The following is a 16,147-nucleotide window of genomic DNA, read 5'->3' on the forward strand; positions in this document are numbered from 1 at the left end:
TTATTAAAAAAAACAAAGGTAGCATTTTGCAGAAAAATTCTATAAATCAAAGTTAGTGTTATAACTAAAGTAAGTATCAGCATAAAAATTAAAATGCTCATTAGAGTCACTAATATTCTTGGGTTATATTTTAATAAGATTCAAATATAAAAAACTGTTACACCTTTTGTAACTGCAATTTAGGAGTCAGGGAAACAACGTGAATAAAGACTTAAACAGCATACATAGTACATAGCCTTAATAACGATACTCCTTTTCAAGGTTTGCCATCATCTTGTAAATAATCAAAATTCTGACAAACTGACAAGTATCATCCATTAAAGAGAATGCAATGGACGTACAGCTTTTTAACTTATTTGATTGCTATTAGGAACAGTCGTGATTCATTTAAGCTTTTAATTTGACCTATTTCTTTGCTAGCTTGGTAAACACAGCTGTTTTTAATGATTAAAAAGAAATGAACTGAAAGCAATGTAAAAATGGACACTTAGCTAAAACAAAGCTGAGTGGTTGCAGCATGCACATGTTGTCTTGTTTAGATACTTCTGTTTCAACTGTTTTCCAAAGACTGCTTTAATGACAGACAGGATAAAAGGAATTTTAAATTTGCCAGTGGTGGAATGTGATCTTTCTTATGTCAACTGGTTTACAGACATACAATGTTCTTTTTCCAACATACTGAAATTCAGGGAACATTAACATTGCTGGGGTTTTGTTGATTTAAAAAATTCTAAAACCGAACAGCTGTAGGAAAGGAGAACATCACTGCATTCTGACCCTTATTCTGGATGTTTTAACAGAGAGTAAGAAGGAATGTCAGATTTATATTAAAAACAGACAGGCTGACCTCAAAAAAGAGTGTTGTGCCTTTCTTGTGTTACATTATCATATCTGAACTGAAATATCTTTCTTTAGGGTGCCTGGCTGGCTCAGTTGGTAGAGCATGTGACTCTTGATTTTAGGGTTGTGAGTTCAAGCCCCACGTTGGGTATAGAGCTTACTTAAAAAAAAAATCCCTTATGAAATATCTTCCTTTAATTGGAAAATAATTAAGTAGAACTATTACCATTTCTCACTTAATAAGATGTCAGAAATCTTATATCTAAAGGTAACAGAGAAAATTGAATTATCTGGCATCTTTTTATGGTAAACCTGATGATTTCTCTACAAGAATACTCTGAGATTTCATGTAGATTTGACTGATAAGACTAGACAGCAAAAGACCCAAGTAATGATAATCTTGTATGGGGATACAGGATTTAAAATATACCCTATAATGAATGCCTAATCTCTTACACCCTAAAATACTGTCTTTTCAGAGATAACTCCCTTGAGGCCAAAACACTATCTATACTTTTTTGAGTGTTCTGAGAGTTGCCATAGGCGAATCTACCCCTCGGGGAAGTAGTAGCTGTTTTTGCCTATTTACTTCAAAAGAATAGCATGAAATTATATAGAGCTATTTCATGTAAATATACATATACACACACATAAATATACATTTTTTTAATTTAGTGACTGGTGGTAGTGTGAGTGTATTCAAAGTATCTTGTTTACATATTCTATATTATTAGTAGTCAACTTGTTGGACATCTTCAAAGGGCCTAGCACTGGATTCATTTCTTTCTCTTAAAATATACTTCTTTTGCTTTTACTTTGCCCTTGTTAAGCACACTAGTAATGAAATAAAAATATTATGAATTGTATAGGGCATGTTATGATGTGATACTGCTATATTTGTAATTTAAAAAATTAAATCACAAATTTATACACAAGTTTATACACACCTATTTTAGTCAATTCTTTACCAAGCCATCCCTCAATAATTTTTACAACCTTCGAAATCACTGAATAATATTCTCTCCAAATTGATATCTATTTTTCTTTGCTTACCAATGTAACTTTGCTCTAATTTGACACCAAAGTATATGAATAAAACTCCATTATAAAATGCCTTATTATTCGATTTAGTTACAAATAATTATCAAGATGAGCTCATAAACATTTCTCACTCGCTCTTCATAATCACCCTGGTGCCAGTATGATACAAAGGTGAAACGCATGCCCATATTAACACAACTACCAAGTGGCAAGATATTCTGGCTCTTATCTCAGTGTTCTTTTGACACTGTTTTACCTCCCTGGCTAAATGATGGTATCTCTGTGTTTGATATATTTCTAAACACATAATACAGAAAATCACATAGTTATGCAGTATTGCAGTACACAATGAATCTTATAATCATATAGAGTTAAAAAGAAATGCATTCATTAGACTATTACCCCAAAGGACTGCTGAAGTTATATGTTAAAAGAAATCTTTTGAAAAGATTCTAAATCAATACTAGAGATCATAAACGTTTAAAGAGTTTAAGCACTCACTGCTGCTTTTCTTGGTCCCCAAAGTTTGGCCATCTTCTAAAGAGTTTGAGCCTACTGAAGAACTATCTTGACTATCTTGATGGGGGAGCTGAAGAAATCCTTCACTGGAGTCTGAGCGGGTAGGTGTTAATGTTAGAGATTTCTGACGTTCTCGATTAATATCTTTCTTAGACTTTATCAATTTTCTCATTTTTAGAGTAATCCAGTTGCCTCTCCTAATAGAATAATTTTAAAAAACTCTTATCAGTCTAAACTTCAACATATAAATCCTTCACAAAATTAGTAGTCTTTTTTTTTTTCCAAAATAAAAATGAGTAAAATTTGGTTAACAGTACCTTCTAGGAGGAGACGGGTCATAAAATTTGTATTGATCCATTATTTTCTCTTCTAATTTCTCCTTTTGTCGTCTTAATTCGTTTAACTTATCACTATAAAAATAAAAATTGCATTTTAGGACATGCACTATATTTTGCACAGTTATATTAAATTATTTTGTGACTACACTTTAGTCTCCAAAACATAAACAAATATAGATATTAGATAAACTATTAGATAAACTAAAATTTATTAGGTACTAACAATAGGATTTTTTCCAAGTTTCTCTTTTTCTTCATATTTACAAACATAACAAAAGGTTATAGAATTTAAAATTCAATTCTTTAATACAATTTATTTGTTTGAAGAAAAATTTCCATATTATATTCTCACCATGACAAAGGAATTGTTTCAACTATCTTTTAATAGTTGTTAAGCGAGATTATAACAGTGACTATTCTCCTATTCTTGGATCTTTTAGTATCTCACATTGTTTCTGAAATGAAGGGTGATTTAGTAAAAATTATGTAAGTAAAAAGCTAAAATGTTCAATAGTTTGCTTAGAATTGTGTATATAATAAATAATCTTGCAAACATATCTTCACGCAAACAGACTTTTTTCCTTTACGGCAGAATTGTTTAGGCTTAATTTACCTTTAGAGAACTATTTCCTGCCTCCAGCAATATATGAATACACTAGTTTCACCATGACTTAGTCTCATTTATGCCCTTGATGGCAGATATTACAGAGGGAAACCTCAAAGATCACAGACTAAAGTAAAATGATCTAAAAAAAACTGTGATGCCAAACTGCAATGTTGTTTACTCAACATACATTTAGCGCTCATTTACAATGAAGAAAACACAAAGAGCATATAAAGACAAATAACAAGTAGCCCAACTTTGCTTATAATAGGAGAGAACATATTTACATAATGGCTATTACAATCCAAGGCAGTAGTGGAACAAAATAAAATCACTGTGGTAAGTACAAAAGCAACTTATAAAAGGAAAATATTTCTATCTTGGATGACCAAAGCCTCATGGAGGGGTCCTGAGTGGCTCAGTCCGTTAAGTGTCTGCCTTTGGCTCAGGTCATGGTCCCAAAGTCCTGGGATCAAGCCCCACACTGGGCTCCCTGCTCAGCGGGGAGCCTGCTTCTCCCTCTCCCTCTGCTGCTCCCCCTGCTCATGCTCTATCACTGTCAAATAAGTAAATTAAAAATCTTAAAAAAAAAAAAAAGCCTCATGGAGAGAATGGCCATAGTAGATAGACTGAAAAGATAACAATGCTAAATTAAGTAGTTTAGTTGAGGGGAAGCACTGAGGGATTTTCAGGTTTAGATTTTGTTCAATAGGAAATCAGAAGCATTCAAGGTCTCATTATAAAGTGACATGAAATCTTGGCTGTAGGTACCTTAACTCCATAATGAAATAGAATGTATCAGAAATGGTGAAAGTGAAGAAAGCAGCCAGGAGGCTAATGAGGAGTCTAGCTGAATGGTTAGGCTAAATTAACCAGCACAAACAGATTTGAGAGATTTTTTTGAAGAGGGTGCTTTGTGAACAGAGGTTTCCAAGAGTTATACCACATAGCACAATGGCAGATGGTCTATACCTCCCACTGTTTTCTCTTTTTACCTGTTTTCTTTTTTAATTTTTATTTATCTATGATAGTCACACAGAATGAGAGAGAGAGAGGCAGAGACATAGGCAGAGGGAGAAGCAGGCTCCATGCACCGGGAGCCTGTCGTGGGATTCGATCCAGGGTCTCCAGGATCGCGCCCTAGGCCAAAGGCAGGCGCCAAACTGCTGCGCCACCCAGAGATCCCTCTTTTTACCTGTTGAAATATCATCAGGAATCTCCAAATTCTCAGTACCATCTGTTCACTGTCACTCCTGCTAGGACCATGTGACAGAGGCATTCAACTAGAACTGTCTGACACATAAGATACTAATATTTGTCTATACAGATACAATTACTGAAACTTTGGAAATAGATTATTCACCAATGGCCATAATATTAAGATATTCCAAAGATACCCAAAGATCAAGCTCTGGATAATGCCTTTGCTTAAGGGACAGATAACTCAAATGTCAAGAGAAACCTCTCTTATAGCAAACAGCAAAGAAATACATATCCCTGAAAGAACTGAAGGTATAGTTCAAAGTGGCCAGCCACAGATGTGAAATTTCTTTTAAGTTTTGCATTTATCTTAAAAGCTCACGCAAACTCTGCCTTTTGCTCCATAATATACCTTTCTGTTAATACAACAATCATGTTCCCTGCCCAAAATTTTATAAGAAAACTGATGCTTCAAAAAATACATGATGTATCCTGGTATTATATGTTCCCTAGCTTACCATCATATACATCATGCCCAAAAGGCACAAATCTAGGATTTCATTTCTTAGGATAAACTTAGAAGTGGATGTTATATTTCTATTGTAAAGAAAAAGAAACCAATGATCAAAGAAATGAAGTAACTCACCAATGGTCACATAGCTAGTGACTGGAAGAACTGAGATTTGAATTAGGAGCTGCCTAATTTCAACATCTGTGCTTTTACTATTATACTACAGTGTTTCTCATTTAGGGAATAGGGAAAGTGAAGAATTTAATTTAGTAAAGGTGAATTTTGGTGCAATACAAGGAGTATCCACTGAGTTGCTAAGGCCCAAATCCCAGATTTTACCAGATTCCTCTACTCCTAATGGAGACATAACTTACCAATATTAAGCTTTGGAAGTTCTCTCTCTCTTACATCTGGTTTTAATCTCAACTACCACTGCTTGTGAATTATGATTCAGTAGATTATTACAACCCATCTTTCTAAAATTGCCCCTTGTCTCTGTTCTCAGAACCTCCAATCCATACTCTAAACTGCCATCAGTGCCTTTTTAAAAAAACACAAATGTAGTCATTTTACTCCTCTGCTCAAATTTTTCAGCAACTCCTCTGTATGGCATAGAAAAACCTTTGTGAAATGGCTTCTAAGTTTTTAGCCACTTTTCTATTGCTCCTTTGTCCTTAATTTTGCTCCAGGAAGAATTATGCATCTTTAGGTCATCCTATCCATACCATAACACACCTTCACGTTACTGCATTTGTGCTCCCTTGGCCTGCTACGTCTCCTCTGGCAAACTCCCATGAGCTTTTAAGTCTCAGCTTGAGCAATCATCTTTGGAAAGTATACCTTGTCTCTGCCATATTAAGGTACTCCTTCCCCTATATTTGCTGTATTTCTATGGGCTCCTACACATACTTCCATTATAGCAATTATTTGTATTTCTTGCTTTATGTTACTAGTTCCTTAAGAGCAGGACTTAATGTGTTCTCATGTTAGTATTTCTGGTACTAGGACAGTGCCTAGGAAATATGCATTCAAGAAAATGAATGGAGAAATAATAATGTTAAAACTTAAAAAAAAATTAACAGTGAGTTTTCTCTGTCACCAGTTGGCAATGATAAAATCATGAGTAATATTTCAAAATTATTTGGTACCTACATGTACTGTCTTTGTTCGACATGAAAGAGATCCTTGCTTTCCATATTCTGCTCCAATAGAGTTCTATTCTGTAGCATTAATGTCTGAATTTGATCTAGTAGATGTCGATTTTCTTCTTCTAAATTTCCTTTAAGTTGGCTTAGCAACTGTTTAAACACAAACATTTTTTGAAAAATCAACATTCACATTTAACATAGATCACCTGAAACATCTGAAAAATATAAAGGGCTTCACAAAGACTTAGGTCTTGGGGTGCCTGGGTAGCTCAGCTGGTTAAGCATCTGACTCTTGGTTTTGGCTTAGGTCATGATTTCAGGGTCATAAGATTGAGCCCCATGTTGGGTTCCATGCTCAGTGGGGAGTCTGCTGGAGATTCTCTCATGCCCTCTCCCTCTACCCTTCCTCCTGCTCACACACACTAAAATAAATAAATTAATCTTTAAAAAAAAAAAAGACTTAGGTGTTATGCTACTTGAACAATTAGGTGGTTGCAGTTTGATAAGAACATGAACAATTATTTAATTAGTTATAATTAGAGCTAAAATTTGCTGTACATACATTTTAAAAATTCTTACAAACACTGGGTTTAACATATAATAAATTATCTAGTTCCAAAAACACTTGTTTTCTTCAAAACTATTTAACTTCTAGTCGGAAAGCTACCTGGCCTTCTATTTAAGGAGCTATGAAACACTGGACAAGTAAAATTAATTATCTTGGCTTCAATGATCTCACCTATAAAATGAATATAATAACTCACATTCCAGACTGTTGTAAGGATTAAATAATATGTTCGTCAGCAAAAATAAATGTCTACTATCCATTACCAAAGGTTCTATGTTATTATACAGCATTAATTACTGTGTCAACAGATAAAACACACATATAGAAAAGAGAACAAATTTTAAGTAGACACAGCTCAATGAATTAGTGTAAAGTGAACACATGTGTGCACTAATGTGTGCACCTGGGATTGAGCCCTGCATTGGGCTCCCTGCTCAGTGTGGAGCTGGCTTCTCCTTCCCCTGCTCATGTTCTCTCTCTCTCTCTTATCCTCTCTCTCAAATAAATAAATCTTAAAAAAAAAAAAAAAAGAAAAGAAACAGCTCATTAACCATATTCCAGAAACACCTTGTGCTCTCTTCTAATCATCATCCCTCCCCACGTAAATTAACTGCTATTCTGGCCTCTCACACTACGGATTCATTTTCACACTCCCTCTAAATCATATTATTGTATGACTTAGCCCCTAGCCAAGAGTTAACATCTGACTTGAGTTGGGACTATGAGCCAGATAGGTAGGTAGCTAGGGTCCTTTCTGGTCTCTCCTAGACAGCTTTCCAGGTGACCAGTGTCAGGCAGGACCTTATCAAGACTCAGTGTGGCTGGACATCTCATTCTGTGGATCTCCCAGTTAAATTTTTGACTAATTTGCTGTTACTTGCTCCAACCAATATTACAACCTCAAACCATCTGAGAGTTGATCTTTAACAACTCTCCTGGCTATGAGGATTGTGCTCTGCTTAAATCAAGTCAATCCGCTTTGGTGGCAAAGTTGCTGATTTTCATATTATGCCCCTCACTTGAACTATCAGGTATTAGAACTGGGGAAATGGGAGAGGAATAGGAAAAATCAAGAGATAAAAATGCCTCAGACAATCCTACTCCCTACATAATGTGGAATAGCTTTTCTCTAATAAATGGTTCTCGAATTGATACACATCTTTCTTCAGTTCCAGAGTACTACAATGGTTTTTTGACAACTTTACCCAATTTTGTTTCTTGAGGAGTTTGATTTGTTTTAGTCCTCCTTCTGTAAGTACATCACTCCAATTACATTTGATTTAGACTTTTATAAATCATAGGCATTATGAATGTTCTATACTTTCTGATCTCACTGGGTAATTAAATATGATTTTAAACTAACTTTTCTTTCTACTGGTTTATCATTTCAGACAAAAAGCTGTTACGTATTCCTTTTCTGATAATCTATTTTATTTCCCTTTAAAGGTTAGCTTAAAAGCTTATTTCTTAAAAGTGCCATGAAATTCAGGTGTTAAGCTATATTCAAACTTTAATGATCTTGCACCAACCAATAAAATTTAAGGATTTTCTAAGGCTTTCAATGTCCCTTTATACTTTAAAACCCTTACTGTTTTATCAAGCCAACACAAAGAAAGGCATGGAATTATATGCCTTTTAATAACACAACTGTATACATAAGGCGAATGTCAATGTCATTATTGTTCAAAACACTCAAATGGCTCCCTTGTTTTACTCCGAATAAAGTTATCTTTGTTCAAGGATGCCTATTAAAATTTCAATCTATATTCCTTTATCTACCCTGGAAGGCCTCCTTATCTCCCTTTACTCTGTACTTCATTTTTACTTGCATATAACTTACCTACCTTGTAACATACCTTATGCTGATCAATTTTCAAAATAGTTAGATCAGTAATTGTAGTCCACATGCTCTTTTAAGAATCTTACCATTCTCCACCAAAAGGCTGAGTCTATTTTCTCTTTCCCTTGAACCTGAATGTAACTCTGACTGCCTCAATGAATAGAATGCAGGAGAAAGGATGCTGCATGACTTCTGAGGTTTGATCATTAAAGTAGAAATGGCTTCTGTCTGGTTCTCACCATGTTGTGAGAAAGCCTAAACCAGCTCTTGAGAAGCACCATGTGGAGAGAAAACTGATGCCTCCAGCTGGCAGCATCAACCACCAAACTTGCACGTAGCCTTTCAATCTTCAGGCTGGGGGCCCAGTTGCCAAGTGGAACAGGGACAAATCTGCCCCAATGTCCCTGTTCAAATTCTGATCCACAATCTGTGAACCTAATAAATGGTTGTTTTACACTACCAAGTTCTGGAGTAAAGTGCTATACAGCCATGTTAGAAAACACTGAAATAATATATATTTCACTTATTTGTTGTTCTTATTATTTTCTTCCACCAGAATATAAGCTCCACAAAGGGACAGATCTTTATCTTTTTTGTTTACCAGTACATGCCAGGTTGTAAACATTTTTCATTAAACAAGGGCACAATTTTACAGTATCAAAGTATGTGGACGCATAAGTTTAAACTAATAGTAAATAGTATTGAAATTCATAATAAAAGAAGTTTTTCTGAATTACTTATGAATTTCAATTACCCCTGACCAATTCTTTTAGAAATACCCAACCAAATACATACTGCTATTTTCATTTTAATAGGATTGTTCATTTTTTAGGCACGTCCTGATTCCTCAAAGAAGAAACTTGTCAAAGCTCACCTCACACTGGTTATTTAGCTTGGTGGATGTGATGTCCAACTGTTGGTATTGTTCCTTTAACTTTGAAAATTCAGCTTCTAATCTTGTTTGTTCCAGTTTGGAATTATTAAGAAGACTTTTCAAGTTTTTATGGTCAGTTTGTAAAACTTCAGTTTCTTTTACAAGCTGATTATATGTATGATTCAACCTATAATTAGAAATCATGATAGAAATAGAATTAGGTTCCCTTAATAGCTTTCATTGTAATTTACACAATGTGAAATGCTATGGATCACATTCAGACATACTTAGAGAATATAAGACTCTTTAACCAGTGACTAAACTCATCAAAACTCAGTTTCTATTCTGTAAAAGTAGATTAAAAAAATTCAGACTACTCTTCCCCTGAAATCATCAAGCATGTTGTACGTTGCATGTGGCTCCTAATGCTCTTTCCCCCATGCACCCCCAACTTTTACAATGCAAAAATTGTTCTTAGTGTAGGAGCTGAACCAAAACAGGGTGGAATTGTTAAATGACTATATCGTACTACTGAACCTAATATAACACTATATGTTAACTAACTGGAATTAAAATAAAAACTTAAAAAAGTAAAAATAAAAAACAGGTAGAAGAGCTCTATAATAAAATCTATTTTTAAATCTGAAAGACAAAAACAAAAACAAAAAACACAACAGTATGCAACCTGAATTTAGCCTGCTGAGATGGTTATTTACTTATTTATTTTAAAGATTTTATTTATTTATTCATGAGAGACACAGAGAAAGGCAGAGACATGGGCAGAGGGAGAAGCAGGCTCCATGCAGGGAGCCTGATGTGGGAATCTGGGACCTTGCCCTGAGCGAAAGGCAGACGCTCAACCGCTGAACCACCCAGGTGTCCTGAGCTGGTTCTAATTTAATACGACCTTTATCTTACAGCATTAAGAACAGGATGATACTTGTTTCAGAACATCTAATAATTTACTTCAACTAAATACCCAAGAATTGAGTCAGCTTACAAGAATTATAAAATAAATAACAAAATAATATGTTTTTAAAAACAAGATAAAAAAAATAAAATGGAGGGCAGCCCCGGTAGCCCGGCGGTTTAGTACCACCTTCAGCCCAGGCCGTGATCCTGGAGACTCAGGATCGAGTCCCACGTCGGGCTCCCTGCATGGAGCCTTCCTCTCCCTCTGCCTGTGTCTCTGCCTCTCTCTCTCTGTCTCTGTGTCTCTCATGAATAAATAAAGTCAAAATAAATAAAATATATAGTACCACCTTCAGCCCAGGCCGTGATCCTGGAGACTCAGGATCGAGTCCCACGTCGGGCTCCCTGCATGGAGCCTTCCTCTCCCTCTGCCTGTGTCTCTGCCTCTCTCTCTCTGTCTCTGTGTCTCTCATGAATAAATAAAGTCAAAATAAAATAAAATAAAATATAAAATAAAATAAATAAAATAAAATATAAAATAAAATAAAATAAAATAAAATAAAATAAAATAAAATGGCAAGATCAGAAACATATAGAAAATGTTCCATAAATAGGTTGAATCCATGAATGAGTTGTAACAGCTGGTCAGACTCACTGAGACACACAGGCAGCTACACAATATATATCAATACCTATGGAGATCAAAGATTTCTCTACTGATGCTTCATGGGGGGAGATATGAAGAGATACAATATATAATCTCCTCAACACCATCTTAAGGCAAATGCTAAAATAAGAGTTTTTTACACTGTCCTTTAAAGCAGAGAATATTAACACCAAAATGCAATTCAGTGAACACAATTCTAAAGAGGCCAAGACAAACCAGTCCACGTAAGAAACTTACTTGGTTTGGCATTACCAAAGATTAAAACTTAGGTTATTTAGAGTAATGGGTAAACAAACTTTTGTTCTTGAGACAAGTCTTCACAACACTTCTTTTTTTTTACTGAACTCTTTGAGGTTTTACTTAAAGCCTTTTTTTTTTTTTTTTTTTTGCCTTACAATATAGACATGACTGCATAAAAGCTGTGATAGAACAGCTTTGAAAGACACAAAATACTCAGAACCACCCTTCCCTTCCAAGCCTGCAGACTCTCCTGGTTCAAGATCTTGATCAATTTCTTCTTATCATGTAGGCTGAGTTCTTTCTCAGAAGGTTCCACAGTAATGAATACAATTAGCTTCCAAGAAGGCCTACCCAAGCTCACAAATTGTCCCAGTTTGTTGTGAATCCCAAACAATGGAAAAAGGTAAGTTCAAGGTTAGTTGACAGTAAATGCCTTCCTCAATGTTATGTCTGTAATAAAAATGACCCTATCCTTATATTCCATAACTTTTCACAACTTGGGTCTTCTACTGCACATACCGTAAAGATACACCCTTTTTGAATCTGGCTTGGTATTGAGCTTATTCAAAGTTCAAACCCCCAGTACACTATTTCTAGTTATAACAATTACTAAATTAAAAACTACTAAACGTGAACATGAGAATGGCTCCAGAAGCTTAGGGATTTTTTTTTTTTTTTTTGGTAAAGGAAAAGAAATACAATTCAAAAAATGGATTATATTAAATTCATAATAGGACAAACAGACAACAAATGACCCCCTTTTGAATTCTGTGTGCTGCCTTTTCTCATTTCCACTATGGTTCAGCAAATACTCAGGCTGCCTAAACTTTTCCAAGGTTTCTAAAAACCTTCTGATATGTACCTTTATGAAATGGACTGGTCACAGGTTAGCAAGTTTTGATTTTCCCAGGGTTACAAATTAAAAAATAATTGCCCCATGGCAATATGAGACTAGTAACTAAGTCAGTTAAAAATAAGAGTACAAATCTGTCAGCTAAGAAATTGGAATTTGCTCACTTATAAAAACTTTGAAGGATAAGAACTGAGATACCAGACTAGCAAAGACAGACAGACATAAAGAATCAGCTTTCATTACATTCTGTCACAATAAAACATGTAAATGCTATCAAGGTACAAAAATTTCATTATATAATGTGACTTAAAAACTTGTTGAATAAATCAAGAGAGAAACAGTAAGAGAAGACAAGGGATTGGGTTTTTAAGCCATTTTATAACTAGCTGCATGATTTTGTTGGGTTTTACTTATTGCTCTGGGGTCTTTTTAAAAATATTCTATGTTACAGATGGTACTGCAGAGGGGCAGTGTATGTTTTGGATGTAATGAATAATACAAAACTAAAACATATAAATATTTATTACCTATCATTTTCACCACAAAGTTTCTTATATTCTGCAGCTATGGTCTCATGGTTTTTGTTTTCAAGCAGCATTTTTTCCTGTTCTACTTTCAGTGTTTTTTCCAAATCTTCCAATTGTCCTTTCCGTTTTAGTAATTGATTGTAACTGGAAAAAATATTAAGTATTTATTTTATAATATTTCCTTAAAAAAACAAAATACTTTAGAAATGAAGAAAACAAGGGTAACTTATTAGTATCACATAAACATGATACATAAATTTCCTTTTTTAAATAAATTTCCTATATAAATTATCTTAGATCTGTTTAACATAAAATTTTTTATATGATCTAAAGAAAACTGTTTTTAAATTAACAACAGAAGAGAAGATAGTAAATTACCGATCTTCGAGGTCTTTATGTTCCACCTCAAGATTTTTGTGGGCAGACTTTAGAGTTCCATGTTTAGCGATAAGAGACTCATACTCTGAAGCCTGGCGTTCATGAAGAAGTTCCAGCTTTTCGTGGTCTTTGATCAGAGAATCATAGAGAGATTTCAGGTCTTCTCGCTCTTTGATTACAGCTTCATTTTCATTTTCTAAGGAAGATTGCTGGATTAGGAGTTGTGCATTCTGGTTCATAAGTGAAGTACTTTGGGAATTAAGGGTAGAATTTTCAACCTGTAAGAAAGTATACTGTTATCAGATATAAGGTAAATAGTCATCTTGTTTTTCTTTTTTTTTTTTTTTAATTTTTTTTTTATTTATTTATGGTAGTCACAGAGAGAGAGAGAGAGAGAGAGAGAGAGGCAGAGACATAGGCAGAGGGAGAAGCAGGCTCCATGCACCGGGAGCCCGACGTGGGATTCGATTCCGGGTCTCCAGGATCGCGCCCTGGACCAAAGGCAGGCGCCTAACTGCTGCGCCACCCAGGGATCCCGTCATCTTGTTTTTCTAGAAGATGTAAATATGTGGTATGTGTTTATTACAGATAAAATAATTCTCCCATGTTAAAAATTATTCAAAAATATTATTCTAGTAGCAACATAAAAAATATAAAAGATAACATTAACTTTAGGAAGCTCTACATAAGTCACAGTAGATATAGTCTTATTGTACAGGGAAAATCTGGATTTTAGTATCCCAGGGAACAAGGCTACAATATTATTTAATATTAATATTAATATTTAATATTATTGTTTATATTATTTATTATTATGAGATACAAATCATATACATGTTTTGGGTTGAATTATTTTAGATGCTGGTGATTAGAAACAATTTATATTTCACTCCTAAAAAATGCTAATTTATCACTTTCTAAAAGTTGACAGAACTGAAAAATGACTTGTGAAAATTTAACTGGAAATTTTCTCAAGAGCCCACATTGTATTATTATATGTTTTACCATTTGGAAAAGTTACAGAAAGAACTTTCAGATTCAGAGATGGAGTTTTTTTCTTTGGCTCAAAAGGTTTCAGAGAGTTGTAGTTTTCCTGACCTGATCATTCTATATGAAAAGACATTGCCGCATTAAGCGCAAGATGGATTCTCTGAACTAAGGAAACGTCTAAAGACAACATTTTCATGCTATGTTGTTTTCTAATTACCGATAATGAAATAAGCAGTCGTATGTTGCAACCATGCTCTAAAGCAATGGTTTCTGCTTAGTTATAATCAACTGGTTGAAACAGGTGAAAGGCCATAAAGTAAATATAAATAAAGATAAAATTATATTTTAAATAAATAAGTACTTAATTTTGTTTATTGTTTTCCTGTACCAGGCCTTACTGGCGGGTACTGCTGCAGCTCCCCTGGCTCCTTAAAATATAACAATATTTTAAAAATATTCTAAATAAAGATAAAGTTATCTTTATTTATATTCATTGAGTAAATTTATTAGTTAATATTTAGAGCTCTAATAGTAAAAAAAAAAAAAATGCTGGTGTCTGAAAGCCTGGCATAGCACTAAGTAGACATATTGTAAATTATCTTCCATTAAATTCACTTACTAAGAAACAATGTTACCATGTCTAGCTATCCTTACTTTAAGAGCATAATTCAAAAATTTGGTTGCATATCCCAAAATATTACATTACAACCTGAAGCTTTGCATTCTGTGTTTGAAGAGTAGTATTCTGCTCCTGTAATGACACTGTCTGCCTCTGAAGTGCAAGAATCTGAGCCTGCAAATTATTGTTCTGTGTCTCCAATTGCTTCAGTTGAGTTTTCAGCGCTTGCTTCTCTGCTTGTAGGGTAGCATTCTTAATAAAGAAAGAACACATATTTTAAAAAGCAACAAACATATTTCTGTTTAACAGATACTAGAATTCCAGTAACAATTATTATCATTAAAATTTTAAAAAATCTCAACAACCTTAAAATCCCCTCTATCCCAAATTGTAAAGAGAGATTTAATCTAAGAGAAAGGGCTAATACTAAAACCTTACTATTATGTCTCTATACGGTTTGCTTTATAATGTCCAAAAAGTAAAATATTCCATTCTCAATATATTAACATAACTAGAATGGGTTTTTAAAAAAGATTTTATTTATTTGAGAGAGTGACCAAGAGAGAAAGAAAGAGAGCACAAGCAGGGGAAGAGGGCAGACTCCCTGCTGAGCGGGGAGCCTGATGTGAGGCTCCATCCCAGGACAGTGGGATCATGACCCAAGTTGAAGATGCTTAACTGAGTCACCCAGGTGCCCCTAGAATGGGGTTGTTAGTTATATGGTTTTTGTGCTGTTCAAAAATACACAAGACTGTGTCTAGCTAATGAAGTGCACATTTTCTAATTGCCCAAAGGCAAATATATATAGGTGAGTACTGGTCCCAGGGGTAGGGACAAAATGATTTTATAAACAAAAATTTGGAAGAGAAGCAGGAACAATTTTAACCATGTGTTTAAAATATTAAGTCCACAACTGACCTAACAGATGTTACATATTTTCTTTAGCGACTTTTTTTTCCCCATGGTATAAAACACTCACTAAAACTCTATTTTATCTATAGGACTTCTGGAGCAAATCCAAACAAAACATACAATTTACAATTCTTCCAGTACATTTGACCATATTTCAATTTTATAGTTAAACAGTGAATTACTATGCAAATCATAGATCATTAATTTAATGTGACAGATATTAAAATGTTTGTCATAGATGTATTTTCATTATATTCTATTTCATTATATTCTAAATAACATTTCATAAAAAATTAACGTCAAGAAGTATAAACAAAGAGCCCTCTAAAAAACGGAAATAAGACTTCATATACAAAAAGATCAGAATTTGTTGCATGTAATTGCAATATGCATAAAAAGCTACAACTGAATCACAACATATCACTTTTATCACATCTACATAGGGGACATAGAAAACATTCATTTTATAGGCTTTCAAGTTACATATAATGCATGTCACTGCCTAAAAGGCAAGTAATGATTTAACCCATACATTTTACTACAAAATCAAAGGTGAGGAAGAAAAA

General features: G+C 34.1%; 1 protein-coding gene across 3 annotated transcripts in view; it reads right to left on the reverse strand.

The window, feature by feature from the left end:
- Positions 1 to 16,147, reverse strand: part of CCDC88A (coiled-coil domain containing 88A) — a 133,356-nt gene that overhangs the window by 14,589 nt on the left and 102,620 nt on the right. For all 3 annotated transcript variants that reach the window (XM_041755671.1, XM_041755670.1, XM_041755669.1), the window contains exons 19-25: positions 14,760 to 14,921; positions 13,061 to 13,338; positions 12,683 to 12,826; positions 9,484 to 9,670; positions 6,206 to 6,351; positions 2,718 to 2,810; positions 2,383 to 2,597 (exon numbers count right to left, since the gene is read on the reverse strand). In XM_041755671.1, coding sequence (XP_041611605.1) covers positions 2,383 to 2,597; positions 2,718 to 2,810; positions 6,206 to 6,351; positions 9,484 to 9,670; positions 12,683 to 12,826; positions 13,061 to 13,338; positions 14,760 to 14,921 — 1,225 coding nt within the window. The remainder of the gene's footprint in view (positions 1 to 2,382; positions 2,598 to 2,717; positions 2,811 to 6,205; positions 6,352 to 9,483; positions 9,671 to 12,682; positions 12,827 to 13,060; positions 13,339 to 14,759; positions 14,922 to 16,147) is intronic.

Source organism: Vulpes lagopus, chromosome 5 (assembly GCF_018345385.1).
Source record: "Vulpes lagopus strain Blue_001 chromosome 5, ASM1834538v1, whole genome shotgun sequence".
NCBI lineage: Eukaryota > Metazoa > Chordata > Mammalia > Carnivora > Canidae > Vulpes > Vulpes lagopus.